At 40.9% G+C, this 14,931-nt stretch overlaps 1 protein-coding gene across 4 annotated transcripts in view; it reads right to left on the minus strand.

Annotated features, from left to right (window-relative positions):
• Nucleotides 1–14,931, minus strand: part of LOC108280688 (receptor-type tyrosine-protein phosphatase mu) — a 253,376-nt gene that overhangs the window by 89,243 nt on the left and 149,202 nt on the right. For all 4 annotated transcript variants that reach the window (XM_053673623.1, XM_053673622.1, XM_053673621.1 and 1 more), the window contains exons 8-11: nt 12,615–12,923; nt 10,673–10,782; nt 5,530–5,731; nt 4,905–5,007 (exon numbers count right to left, since the gene is read on the minus strand). In XM_053673623.1, coding sequence (XP_053529598.1) covers nt 4,905–5,007; nt 5,530–5,731; nt 10,673–10,782; nt 12,615–12,923 — 724 coding nt within the window. The remainder of the gene's footprint in view (nt 1–4,904; nt 5,008–5,529; nt 5,732–10,672; nt 10,783–12,614; nt 12,924–14,931) is intronic.

Consider the following 14,931-nt stretch of genomic DNA (forward strand, 5'->3'; position numbering starts at 1 on the left):
GCGAATCCACCAAGGAATGGCTCAAAAAGAAGAAATCCATTTCACTACATCACAAAGCTATCCCAAAATAATAGTGATCAAAGCCTGAGTACATTGTGTGAAAAATCACGCTTAGCCAGTGGGGTTTGAGAGGTCTTTAAGCGGACTGACCCCTGCGTTTGTTAAACTTCCTGCTTAGCCATTTTTTGCAGACAAACAAGTCAAGGCATGATTAGAAAGCAGCCTAAATAAAAATGTCTTTTTTTTTTGTTGGTAAAAACGTATTTATGTTTTCTTAAAGTATACTGTATAATTGGCACAAAACTATGACTATTATGGTCAACACTGGATTTTTCTCTCTCTCTCTCTCTCTTTTTTTTTTTTTAGCTGTTTTTCAGATATCTGGCAGGTTTCCCCAGATCCCTACACAAATACTAGTGAAACAAATACACTGAGAGGAAATAAATATTCAGACACGTTTGTTTCTGTTATTAAATATTTTTCCGACACATATATCCACTTCGAATTTAAACACACACTGAACATAATTTAGACGCACATCTCTGTCCGTTTATTTCGCAGAGGCGTTTGCATGAGGTGTAAGAACAGAGACGACTGTGGTGCACTTCACTGCGTTTTGTTCTCTGTGGAACTGTGGTTCTGCTGCTCTCGGGTCGTCCTGCAGCTCTTTTCACGCGACTCTTGGCGTCTCTCTTACCTTCCTTATCATTAGTCTGAGAGTGTGTTGTGAAATATTTTGTGCCGCACCTGTCCGGAGGTGATCAGTTGTGGCTCCGTGACCTTTCCACCTGTAATGGCAGGGATGTTTAAGCTCTTCGCTATGGCTCTGGAGCGTTTTTCCAGTTGAGTGCTGTTTAATCACGCCGCCCCTGAGAACTTTCAGAAGCTCGGTTACTTTCACCAGGATTGCTACTTGCTCTGAGGAATCTTCCCCAGATTTATAATGACACCTTGCCCAAGAACATGTAGTCAAAAGATATTATGTGTGTCAGTTTGAAGTGAATATATGAGTATAATAAATAACAAAAACAAAAGTGTCTGAATACATTGAATATATTTCCCCACACTGTATCTAACCTCTATACCAAAGTCTGAGAACCTGAATGATTGATACGGCTCCCTCGTCGTCATCTTAATCTAATTAAACCCACATCTTTATCAGATCTTACCTTACAAACAGCACAGTTTTGCCCTTGGCAATGAAAAAAACACACAAACCAAAGTCAGGATCTTAAAAGCTTGATCAGAGGCTGTTTGGTGTGGATGTGCATGTGTGTGTGTGCGTGTGTGTGTGTGTGTGTGTGTGTGTGTGTGTGAGGCTTCGTTTGAGTAAACCAATAAAAGAAGCCATGTGATAATTAATGAAAGCCTGCCCTCACGCTGCCTCTGTAATTCTAATCAGCCGTTTTGTAATTACTCTACAGAGAGAATACCACCCTTGCCCATGGAGAAGTTGTTAATATACCACCTGACTTGCAGCAATAACAAAGAAATAATAAAACATGGAAAGAGATTAGATGCGGGATTAGAATAAAGAGATTTTCATCATCATCATCATCATCATCTTTTATTTTTTTCATTATACAGCCTCACATCAATACTGTATTGTGCAAATATGATTTTGTCAGATTAACACTGGAGATTGGGATTAAATAAAGGAGTATTGAGTGAGCGGTAAACCTTTCAAACATTCACATATAATCTGGTAAGCCCAATGTGTAGCAGAAGCACTATTTCAGAACATGAATGTAATTTATTTTTTTTGATACATGGTGGTTTGATTTGTTTGTATACCAGGGCTTTTGTTACTCTAAGTAATATGGGACACTGTGCGAGCAGTAACAATCAATTTTGTTAAAAATCCCAGCGGTGTTCAGAAACATGCCGAGCGGAACGGTATTATCCGGCAAGTTTTAAATCTGGCACAGCGTCCAATGGCAAGTAATGAGCATGGTAGTATGACCTAAGGCTGGAAACAGTTTGTTCTCTATCTGTTCAGGGTTTCTGGATGCGCACAGCCAAAGAGCTCAGAGATTCATGCGCAGCTCACCATGCAGCCAGGCCTGGAGAACTGGAACTGGGCTGTGGAGTGAGTCTGGGCCCCCGACACCAGATTCTACCATAACTGTGCTATTTATTAATTTGATTGGGCAGGGAGAGATAAGTGTGCTTGTGTGTGTGTGTGTGTGTGTGTGTGTGTGTATGGCATAGTGTAAGGGACAGCCAGCAGCAGAGCGATGAGATGAAAAGGGTTCAGAGCGAGACTTCTCCTGAACACACACACACACACACACGTGCGCGCACACACACACACGCGTGCGCTTTGTTCTCCGCTTCAAAGGCCAAAGCTCACTCGCAGGGACCAAACCCGCAAACAATAAAGGAAAGAAAATAGATAAAAAAACTGTTTTGAAAATGAAAAAGCAGGGGAAGGGTTTAGCTGCGAGCTAAATGCAGTCTTTACCAGTGCAGATGCAGTCACAGGCTGCTTTGGGAGCTTATCCATGGCTTCACACAGGTTCTGCCTCAGACACTGCCTGCCTTTATTGAACCTTTATTTTCTTTGTATTTGAATTACCAGCATTTAGAATACTCATTATGGATAATCCATGCTTAATGTACATGAGACTTTGATGCTATTCTACACTACGTGTGTTCTCTGGGTGTGTTTCCGACTCAATCCCAAAACTGTTTGAGGAAGTAATGCCACCAGAATTCACACACCTGCTGTGGATTTGATTGATCACTTACAGAATGTCGTATAAACGTTCGCTCGTGTAGGTCGTGCCGAACCGTCTCTGATTTAACATCCACTTTAGTAATCGGGTGAATTTTAGTAACCTGAAATTAGATTTTTTTAAAAAAAAGAAACGGCTGCCATATTAGCTACTTTTTTCAGCTACGTTTACTGGTTAGCAGCGCTGCTTTGATCGAATCAGCTCTACCTTACTGGAGCTTAAAATGATTTTCACAACATTTGCCTTGTTACAGATATCGTTCCTGAGGTAAATGCATATACATACACACACAAACACACATTAGGAGCAGAGCAGTGGGATGTAGAAGCATTTAAACATAATGTGGGACAAAATGATCACAAACCAAGTTTTGACAACTTTTAAAACGTTATATTTGTGGTATAATTATGTATATCACAGCGCGGTTGAATTCTCAAATCTGATTGGTCAGATATGCGTTATTTTCGAATAACAGTCTGCACCTTAAACAATGGGCTCATATTAAAGCTCTTGTTCTAATATGTTTTTTGTTTCTATAATAACAGCTCATTCACAGGGACCTGTACGGTGGACGCTCTGCATAAGCTAAGCCTAATAATAGACAGATTTTCCACAAACGTCTCGTTTAACAAACAAACAACAACAACAACAACAAAACACATAATCATTAATTCATTAATTAATCACATTAATATTGATAAGTTTTCTGTTAAGAGACCTTTAAAAGTAGTTTTCAGGACAGAGGAGTCTCCGTTTTCCACTTGTGGACAATCTGTGTTTTTTTGGTCTTATTCACTTTAAGAGAGAAAAGCAGAGGCTGATGAGGGAATCACTGGGTATCGTTGCTGTAATGTAAGTGATAACAGGAACTGTCTCATCTCGCAGAAGTTCCACAGCATTAAAAAGAGCAACGTGTCATTTATGAATAAATTATAAACTGTAATTATTGGCAACTCACTGTGGAATAAGTGGAATTACACACAACAGAGACTGTTGTCACTGTATATAAAAATAATACACGTTCGGGGTGGTACTGGCCCTCTGCTTAATGTTTAACCGCATCACACTCCGCCTCAGAGCGTATCATAGTCATATGAAAGCACAGTCCGTCCAGATGCCAATTCATCACATGCCCATTCACATCTAGGGGCGATTTTCAGTCACCAATACACCTGCTGCATGTTTATGGGAGGTGGGAGGAAACCTGAGAACCCGGAGGAAACAAGCTAAGTATATAATGCCATATTCGAAAACTCAGAACGCAGAATTTCTAACAACTGACTAGGTAAAAAACAAAGAAATGACTAACTCGGAACCCCAGCACGATATTATATGAACATGGCTGCTCCCAGGATCAACAGTAAACAAACTAGCACTTCTTCACTTTTAATGAGATACAGTACAGTATATACTAGTGTTTCGGTAAGACTGACTATAAAGTTCACTGTTTTGAGGAGGTAAGTACATCACTCATCGCAGTTACTTGTCGAGAGTGTTGCTAACAAAAGATGTACCGTTTTACCCTGATTTACCGTTTACTGTTACCTCAGGATGAAAGCTGGCGTACTTTAATTAAAATTCTTCTGAGGGATAAATTTTCAACAACCTCATATATATCAAATTCATATATCAAAATCATTCTCTTTAGATGCACGTTTAGATTATTGTCCGTAAAAAGATGTTAAAGCGTAATTATGGGTCGGGCTTCGGTCATCCGTCATCGTTTTGCCTCAGTGGCGCATTCGGGTAAAAGTATGTATTTGATATAAAATGTATGCAGACTTTTTTATTGTTATTTCATAAAAAGGAACGTAGGAAAACATGCACAGAAACTCTGCGCAGACGGTAACCTGTGTTGAGGATCGAACCAAGGACCACGGAGCTGTGAGACATCAATGCTGGATACAAATCCAAATGACTTACCAATTACTACGAACGGAACCTGTTGCTAACAACTGACTCTTTAACTCGATTTAAATAGACGCACAGCATTAAACTGTAATAAACCTTAAACTCACCTCAACAGCCTTAATTCCTGTAAAAACTCCCTCAGAGTGTTTAAAACACATCCTTGTTTGGTGTAGGAACCAAAAAGGTTCCTCAAACTACAGTGCAGGTTCCTCGAATGTTGCCGGGTGTCTGAAAATATCGGAAAGGGCATCTTACCTCACTGGTGCGCCTCTGCTTTGAGCAGGTTTGAGGAGAACGGTAACAGTGCTGTCAGTCTGGTTCAGAGACGTCTCCTGATCGTATGTAGGCATAGAAGGAGCTACACACACACACACACACACACCACAGAAGAGAGTGTGAAGGGCAATGGGACAGACAGAAACACCATATCTTAAACACCAAAGCTCTAACAATAACACTGCTATACTCCGGTTAAAAAGAATCACTCTACATCCTCCTGCCTTTGAGGTTCCCATATGGTCTGTAGAGATAAAGCACAGACTGGTATAGATAGATAGATAAAAAAGACGGATGGACAGACAGACTGGCACACAGCTAAATATCTACAGACCCTCATATACTGCTGAGAGACAAACACAATGCCGTATGGAATGTAAAAGAGGCTGTGCTGCGTGGCACACTGCATCCGAAATACAATTAACGAGGTGAAAGTGTTGAACGTGAGCATTCATTTGTTAAGAAAATTAAGCCTTAAAAATATATCCTTTTATCCCCCTCACACAACAACTGGGCAAGTTGCTGCTTCGTTATTTGTTTGCTAGAGTAACTGTGTGTCGTTATATCAGGATGACGGCTAAGTAAATCCTCCCCTGCAACAGACCTGAGATCTTGGTGGTGGCCTGAGTGATGGCCGGAGGACCGTAGCCTTTAGCCGTGCTGGCTCTCAGGGTGAAGGAGTACGTCGAGCCTGGATAGAGACCCAGGAACACATGACTCGTCTCATTTCCTAGTTTGATCACCTTGCCACTCTGGTTGGAGAGGTCCAGCACCGGGTCGAATGAGCTCACAGCTTTATATGAGATCTGAGCACGTACAGAGAGAACGTTCGTTAACCTCGGGTATACACCGTATTCAGAGTTACTTCATTTTTTTGTTATGAATCGACATTCTTTATTGTCGCATAGATTTAAATGGCTCCTCTGACATGGAGTCTGACATGATAACACTGCTGACAAGAAAATCCTAGCATACGGATAGAAGAAAAAAAAAGATTACAAAACCCCAAGCATATGTCAGTGGATGGGATGGATCCAAACTAACAGCATAAGTGATATTAATATTATAATAACACTCTGAAAGAAATATTTGGATTTACATGCAACGAGCTAAGTATGTAACGCCACGTTCAAAAACTCAGAATATAACTAATATCGGAATATCCAACATCTGACTAGGAAAAAAACCCAAAAGATTCACTAACACCTACTCAGAACCATGAGTTCAGCACATGATGTCAAACCAACAGGCTGCTCACAGCATCAGAAATAAACAAACTAGCATGTCTTCACTTTTAATGAGATACAGTACAGTATATACTAGTGCTTCGGTAAGACTGACTATAAAGTTCACTGTTCTCAGGAGGTAAAGACATCACTCATCGCAGCTGTCCCTGTTTCCCCCACTCTTCAAGGTTGAAATCGATGCAATTCTGAGTTCTGGCCTCCTACTACCTAGTTAAGTCGAACACAGTACAAGACTGATTCTCAATTGTAAGAGCGCAGGCTACCTTGAAAGAACAAACTCGGAAGGACAGACGTACATAGAACACATCTATGCGAGGATCGAGATGTGCTGCGATCTTCCTGTTATGCAACGGCCCGTCCTGGCACGTTTCTAGTAGTGGGACGTGCCCAGATTTACTGTTAATTGATGGATGATTAACCAAAAGTTAATGAAGCATGTTTCAATGTAGTAAGCTCTCTGTTTCCTCACGTTAACTAAAACTAAGCTAACGAGTTTACTCGTACCTCAGGATGAAAGCTAGCATACTTTAATTAAAATTCTTCTGAGGGATAAATTCGACTTTTCGACATCCTCATATATATCAAATTCAGATATCAAAGTCATTCTCTTTAGATGCACGTTTAGATTATTCTCAGTAAAAAGATGTTCAAACGTAATTATGGGTCGGGCTTCCGTCATCCGTCATCGTTTTGCCTCAGTGGCGCATTCGGGTAATTTCGTGCGTGCCCGGTACTTGTGTTCTTGAGTACTGGAACGGAACTTCGGTGGATGGATGATGATGAAGAACGAGTACACAAGGACACAAGATCGCATCAGAACGCATATTGAGAAACGGCTTAAGTTTACTTTATACCGTCGCTACAAATGAACATAAGTGCAGTCAGACTTAAAGTCCACGTCGGACTGTACATAATAGTAAAGTATACAAGTAGGTATTTGATATAATACGTATGCAGACTTTTTTTTTTTTCATTTTATGAAAGAAAAAAAAAATCTAATAAGTTAAACCAATTGTCACACACACAGATCAACACATTTTCAAAACAAGAAAAGGATGAAGTAAGCCTACAGTATATGATACATACTGAAAGAAAACATTCAATGGTGACATTTTATGCTTTGCTATTATTATTATTATTATTATTATTATTATTATTATTATTATTATTGAACTTTTTATCAACACAGAAATACTGGCTGACAAAACTGAGATTTGCAAATTAGAGCGTCTTTCACATCCCACGTCCTTTCCCCCTCCGGCTTCTCGTTGGCGTTTGGCCTGAACGTTTGTTTCCAGGCAGGACTTACTGTATATCGCCGTAGCTTATGTGTAGTCACCCCTGCAGCATATTAACTGTCGTAACATTGGAAGGAACATCTCCTTTAAAACTAAAGCACACTCTGAGAAGTTTAGGCAAGCAGCGACATTTCAACAGCGGCCGTTTGTAAACGCACATTAGGCTGTTGCACAGCTCCATGGCCATTTGAGAGAATAATCCATTTCAAAATGTTTCTCAATTTTTGAACCCCCCCCGCATGAACTCTCCCTAACCCGACAAAACTCACACAGAAATCACACAAGGACAAGAGCCTTTTCTTCAAATATGACTCTTTTTTTTTTTACACTGCTAAAAAGTCTATTAAAGAGTTTGCAATACAAACGCATTTACATGCCATTCGGTTCACGCTCCAAAAAAGAGCCAGCGATAACAGCATGTTTTTAAACATGCCATATTTTCTGCTCCATAATCCAAAATGCAGTTTATGAATTGGGTCCATTTAATATGCAGCATATATCTGAAATTCTTCAGGGCCTTTTTAAATGATACGGCTCCATGAGGAAAAAAAAAAAAAAAAGGTGAGTTACAAAGAAAAGGAAAAGGAATTTGTCGGACTGGAATTTGAAGACGTTTTTGGAATATTTCATCTTTTTAATTACAGCACGCGAGCTTCTTGCCTGCATTCCGTCCTACTCGATGTTTTAAAGCGTTTACTGTGGAGATACGAAATCAGGTTTCTCCATCAGTTGTTCTTGATGACCTTGATGCTGGTAGCAGCCTTTCATTCCTTGGGCTTCTAAATTGAGGTGCCAATACTTGTAATTGCTGATAGTAGATTAATAGCCAGTAAATGGGATTTTACGTGCAAGCAGATAAAGAAAGCCAAAGCTAAGTTCTGTGCGCTAGGACATGGCAGCAGAGGGAGGATGTGTTTGTCAGAAGAAAAAAGCTTCCGTCTCTGACAATATTTCAAGACGCAAAAGTGAGGATGAAAACCAAACAGAGGAAAAAGAGAAAACAGAAAGAGAGAGAGAGAGAGAGAGAGAGAGAGAGAGAGAGAGAGAGAGGGGGTTAGTCAGAAAGACTGGTCAGAGCTTCTGAATCTCTTTTTGATATCACTGCTTGTCAGACAAATCTCAGCTTGAACTCTTTGATACTGTCAAATCAAAGGCAGGAGTTAATGTCAAGCTTACTGCTTCTTTAGAACGCAGACAAAACAGAGTTTCAGGTCGGTTCTCTCTGGGTCCTTAGGGCACACACACACACACACACACAAACACAAACAGAAACGCGCACAGCCACATATATTTGTAGCCATATTAAAAAATTCATAGAGATAGCTTTAAATTGATGGATTATCTCTAGCATACATGCTGGTATTAGAGTTGGACCTGCATGTTAAACCCACGCACACTCTTGAGAGAGGGCTTGTCATGAATCGTTAATGTTTACCACTTGAACAGTATGATACTTCTACCTGCAATTCTCTTAGATTCATCATCACAGGTACATTCTGATAAATAATAGACATGGTCTGTAATAAATAAATAAATGCTGTAGCCAGGGTCATCGGTTGGAGGATGGTATCTGATACGCATGCAAAGTATGTCAGTGGACCAAACCCGAGTACGTGAAAAAAATACTGTAGCGTAGTCGATAAACGCGTGGAAAAAAATTTACAAGTTCAGCGAGGCTCACATTTTAAACAGCACACCGTGACATCAAATCCAAACGATGCTGGGATTTTCTCAGAAATCATTTTACTATTAACAGAGGACGTGTGTAGAGGACAATAACACGAGACTGCTCTAAGACTACACGGAAAGCCTGGCTTCCCTTAAAATTTCATTAAAATGTTGACCAAAGTGTCTATATTATTCATCAGTCTTATTGGATTTCAATATTTTAAGTAATCAAATTTAGTTTTAACTCAAACTGTTTTTGGTGGACTGCGGAATGCGTGCAAATCTACTTTGAAGCCCTTCAACACGTCGCTGATAGAAACACTATGCTTCTCTTGGGTACTATGGGAGATCCATGTAGAGTATATTTTAATGGGATAAAAGATTAACGCTCTGTGGACAACAGGCTTATGGGCCCGACATGGACACACAGCTTTGTCTGGAGGCGAACAGGAGTGTGGGCAGGTAAGTTTTGCGTATTAAAAAAATGCATCTCAACATTTATTGGATGGAGCACTCTGCATTTGCTCCACCTAGATTTCACAGCTTCTCCATATGATGATTGGGAGATCTCACAAAAGGGCGGGACATCGTAACCAAACAATCACTGAAACGACAACGAACATCACTGACATCTCAAATTTAAACACCAGTCGGAATCTCTCAGAGCTGCAGCATTGGTTAGTCGAGTAGCCTAATCCAAAACAGTTGTACACACTAGTATATGTTGATATATTCTCTTTTCATTTGTACTGTAATGGGCGCCCAGTGGCTCAGCGGTTAGTACATTCGACCTCACACTGCCAGGGTTGGGGGTTTGATTCCTGTCGCTGCCCTGTGTGTGCGGAGTTCGCATGTTCTCCCCGTGCTGCGGGGGTTTCCTCCGTGTACTCCGGTTTCCTCCCCAAGTCCACAGACATGCATGGTAGGCTGATTGGCATGTCCAAAATTGTCCACAGTGTGTGAATGTGTGTGTGAGTGTGCCCTGCGACGGATTGGCACCCCGTCCAGGGTGTACCCCGCCTTGTGCCCTATGCTCCCTGAGATAGGCTCCAGGTTCCCCGCGACCCAGTAGGATAAGCGGTACAGAAAATAGATGTATGGATATTGTAAATAAACTGTAAGCATAAAGATTATATGCATTCATTTCTGAAATGTGTCGTTTATACATCTCGCTACAGACAAGTATGCATTTATGCTCCACGTATCAGATGCAAAACAGATGTCAAGAGTGGTAGCAAAACAAAACGTTAAAACGTCATTGTTGCCATGCGTTCATGTTAGTCCAGACTATCCCGACCTTGGTAAGCAAGAAATTTTATAGAACTGGATCTTGGTAAATCTGAGCTCAGTACTCCTGATTCTAGTTTGGTCACAAAACAGAAATAACAGAAGTTCTGTGAAATGAAGTATGAGATCATGTAAGAGGTAGCATTCGCTATCGCTGTCAGGAATTGTGAGCTATCATAGTTTCGAATGCCTGCAGTTTTTCAAGCATTGTACTGGGAGCACTGGTTGAACGGTCTAATTAGCCTACCTCATACTGGGTGATGACTCCGTAGGTGTGAGCAGGCTCTCTCCATTTAAGGATGATCTTCTCTTCATACACGCTGGCCTGGATGGAGTCCAGAGGAACCTCACCCGGCACTGACAGGAAACGACATCACAAACTGATAAGAGTTATTTAATTACATATCTGAACACATTCTGCATTGTGAATCTTTCAGTTTGCAGGACGGTCTTCTCTGAACCGACAGCATCTCTCGTAGGTGTGATAATACACACTGTACGTTTGTGTCTGATTACACTGAGCCTCTAAATTTATTTGCTGTTAAAGGTTATGTGTGCACATGGTAATTAAATCTGATCATTTAATTTGTGTTCGAAAAGAAAAAAAAAAAAATCTTTGAATAAAAAAAGCTACAGATTTATCCTGATAAAACATCTCTACATAAGAAGTGGGGGTTTTTTTGTGTTGTTTTTTTTTTTTTTTTTTTTTTTTTTTTGAAATCTCTGCAGGGGATTTTCTTTTAATGTTAGATATAATTAACTGCCTTGAGGCAACACATCAGACTTTTACTCTAATAATGCAAATGTAGAACAGAATTTCTGTTCACAATGATGACATGAAAGGTCTGGCACATCTAACAACCTGTTCATATAACTTTAAAGGAAATTTAATTTAAAAAAAAAATCTGTGGGAAACAAACTTTCAAATAATGAATAGGATTCGTTTATTTTTTTTCTTCCACAACTGAGTAAAATGAGATTTTGTATAAAATGTCAATTTGATATGTAAATATATATATATATGTATTTTTTTCCCCCAGCATTTTAATCATGCTTTTTAAAATGTTACTATAAAGATCTATTGTTCTCAGTTTCATTCAGTCTGTGAATACTCACATGCTTAGATACTGATTGTTCAGATTATATGATTTTATTTTATACGTATTGTACTTAAAGTAGGTCAATTTTACCTCGAACCATGAGGGCTTGATAATAAAGAAGCAAAATGGAAAGCCTTGTATAGTTATTTTTAAGGAACCTTGATGTTTGGTCACATTTCTCATTATTCATTTCTGTGTAACTGTGATTTTTCTTTTTTTTTAACTCATCATATATACAGTGGTGCTTGAAAGTTTGTGAACCCTTTCGAATGTTCTATACAGCTGCATAAATATGACCTAAAACATCATCAGATTTTCACACAAGTCCTAAAAACAAACTTTTGTCTTTTAGAGAAATGTAATATTGGATCATTTTCCTCAATAAATAAATGACCAAGCAAAATATGTTTGTCTCACTACTTTTGGGACGTGTGTGAAAATCTGATGATGTTTTAGGTCAGATTTATGCGGAAATATAGACACTTCGAAAGGGTTCGCAAACTTTCAAGCACCGCTGTAAATAATATACTGTATGTATGTATTTTTAAGGAATTGTTTCGATCACCGCCTGTTTTCACTCAGAATGCTCACTAATTATAAACATTCATAGACCGACCCCCAATGTCAAGTCATATTGATCAGTTCTTATTTATTAGCTCCTGCTGGCGTTCAGACGAACTCTTATGTGTCAGTGTGATACAGAAAAGCAGTGAAATATTACTGTATATAAACTACAAATGCTTCAAGATGTTTTAAAGTAGTCAGTTTAATCGAGTTGACTTAGCTGAAGGATTTTGCCAGATAAATGAGCTATTTACCTAACAGCATGCTCGACAAAGACGTAAACGTGCTGCACGTGAATACAAGGCTTCTTTGAATTCAGTGTTGTATAACTTGCTGCACGTGTAAAGAGTTGGGAGAGTTTTGTTTCTGGGATGTACATGAAGGTATTTGAATCGCATGTTATTCTGAGGTAATGAATTTGCTCACTCACTTGCGCTGTACTGTACAGAACGGCTCTGTCACAGAAGGTGTGCAGACTAATCGCACGTGTCATGGAGCTTGTAAATCTGTGCGAACGTGTCTCACCGTCCTCGTCGGTCTGGACGTGGATCTCGGCGCTCTCCTTCACGCCCTCGCGATTGCGCAGAACCAGTTTGACGCTCAGGTTGGTGAAGGGCGTCAGGTTGTGGATGGTGTGCTGAGGGGCGGAGTTCTTGCCGTCGTAGGACACCTCCTCCCGGGTCTCGTCTTTCACGGTCCCGCGTGCGCTGTACTCCACCGTCAGGCTGTAGTTATGGCAGCGCGTCACGTTGTAGCCAAACGGCTCCCAGCGGAGGGTCACCTGCCTGGCCTTGATATCCACCACCTTCAGCTGCCGAGGCCCGTGCATGGGCTCTGTGAGAGAGAGAGAGAGAGAGAGAGAGAGAGAGAGAGAGAGAGAGAGAGAGAGTGAGAGAGAGAGAGAGAGAGAGAGAGAGAGAGAGAGAGAGAGAGAGAGAGAGTTCATTTTAATTCCAAGTTAATTCCAGTACAGACACGCTACTGTAACAGTGAAGCAGGAAAGAAGAATATAACAAAATAAAATTCAGGAAAGAAAAAAGAAAATACAACATGTAAGAAGTAAAAAACTTGATTAGTTGTGCTGTTATAGAAAAATAATCAGTGATGGGGTGATGTGATGCAGCCTGACATACAACTCTAAAGTTGATTATTTTCCTATAACAGCATGCAGCGCAGTATTTTATTCCTATTATACTACAGCAATATATTTGACTACATATCGTACCTAGGTAAACAGACAAATCTCTCTCTCTCTCCCTTTGTCTCTATACAGACGCTGACAGAACGGGAAACAGGACTGTCTTTGTAGAAAGGCCAAAAAGCCCAGTGACATCCCATAATCTCTAATCAAAGCCATCCATCGCTTCCATTGCCTTCTTTCGTCTGAATTTTTGGTTTTGTCTTTGGTTTTCGCCTATTTCCCTTTATATTCCCTCTCTCTGGGCACACACACACACACACACACACACACACACACACACTTGTATGTCTGCCTCGTGGACCTTTCGGTTTGCCTCTCTCGCGGTCTCTCTGCGGGGAGAGGAGCAGCCAGAGCGCACAGTAATAGGATCAATTTCCATTCAGGTTAAATTTGAACTCCATTTTTTTCTGGAACTTTCCCTCCTATTAGATCCAGCCAGGGCTCAATGCCCCCCCTCTGACACACACACACACACACACACACACACACACACACACACACAAACACACAAGGCTGCTGTTCTGAGGCTTTAGTCGCTATACTTAGCATTCTGGTGTGGTGATGGAGAGGAACACTTTCTCGCTTTCTCACACACACAAAGACCCACGCAGCGGCGGTGCTTTTCCTCTTTGCCTTTAAAATGATGCACAACAAAATAGTTCCAGAGCACAAACTGACACACACACACACACACACACACACACAAGCGGACTGAATCAGTGGGAGACTGTAATATTGCTTGTCAGAAGTAACAACACAGCGTCAGGGGTGAGCAGAGGACCATGAGAAAATCAACCAGCTGAGCTGCTGAATACACTCACACACACGAACACACACACACACACACGAACACACACACACACACACACGAACACACACACACACACACACACACACACACACACACGAACACACACACACACACACACGAACACACACACACGAACACACACACACACACACACACACACACACACACACACACACACGAACACACACACACGAACACACACACACACACACACACACACGAACACACACACTCACACACTCACACACACACACACACACACACACACTCACACACACGAACACACACACTCACACACACACACACACACACACACTCACACACGAACACACACACACACACACACACACACACTCACACACACACACGAACACACACACACACACACACGAACACACACACACACGAACACACACACACACACACAAACACACACACACACGAACACACACACACACACACGAACACACACACACGAACACACACACACACATAAACACACACATGCATAAACACACACACACACACATGCATAAACACACACACACACGTGCACAAACACACAAACACACACACGTGCATAAACACACACACACGTGCATAAACACACACACGCGCGCGAACACACACTTTTTTTAATAACACTATCAATTTCATTCATCTGTAAATGCTACTGCTTGGTATCTGTCTAATGGCGGGGCACACAGCGGAACTGAGGTGACGCAGCACTAACACGGCGCACTGCTGCTTTTTGTGTGTCATTTTCTGGCCTGAATACTGCGGTGACTGACCTGAATATTTCTAGATGAGATAATTGAAGCTTGTTATGC

Source organism: Ictalurus punctatus, chromosome 20 (genome assembly GCF_001660625.3).
Source record: "Ictalurus punctatus breed USDA103 chromosome 20, Coco_2.0, whole genome shotgun sequence".
In the NCBI taxonomy this organism is placed as follows: domain Eukaryota; kingdom Metazoa; phylum Chordata; class Actinopteri; order Siluriformes; family Ictaluridae; genus Ictalurus; species Ictalurus punctatus.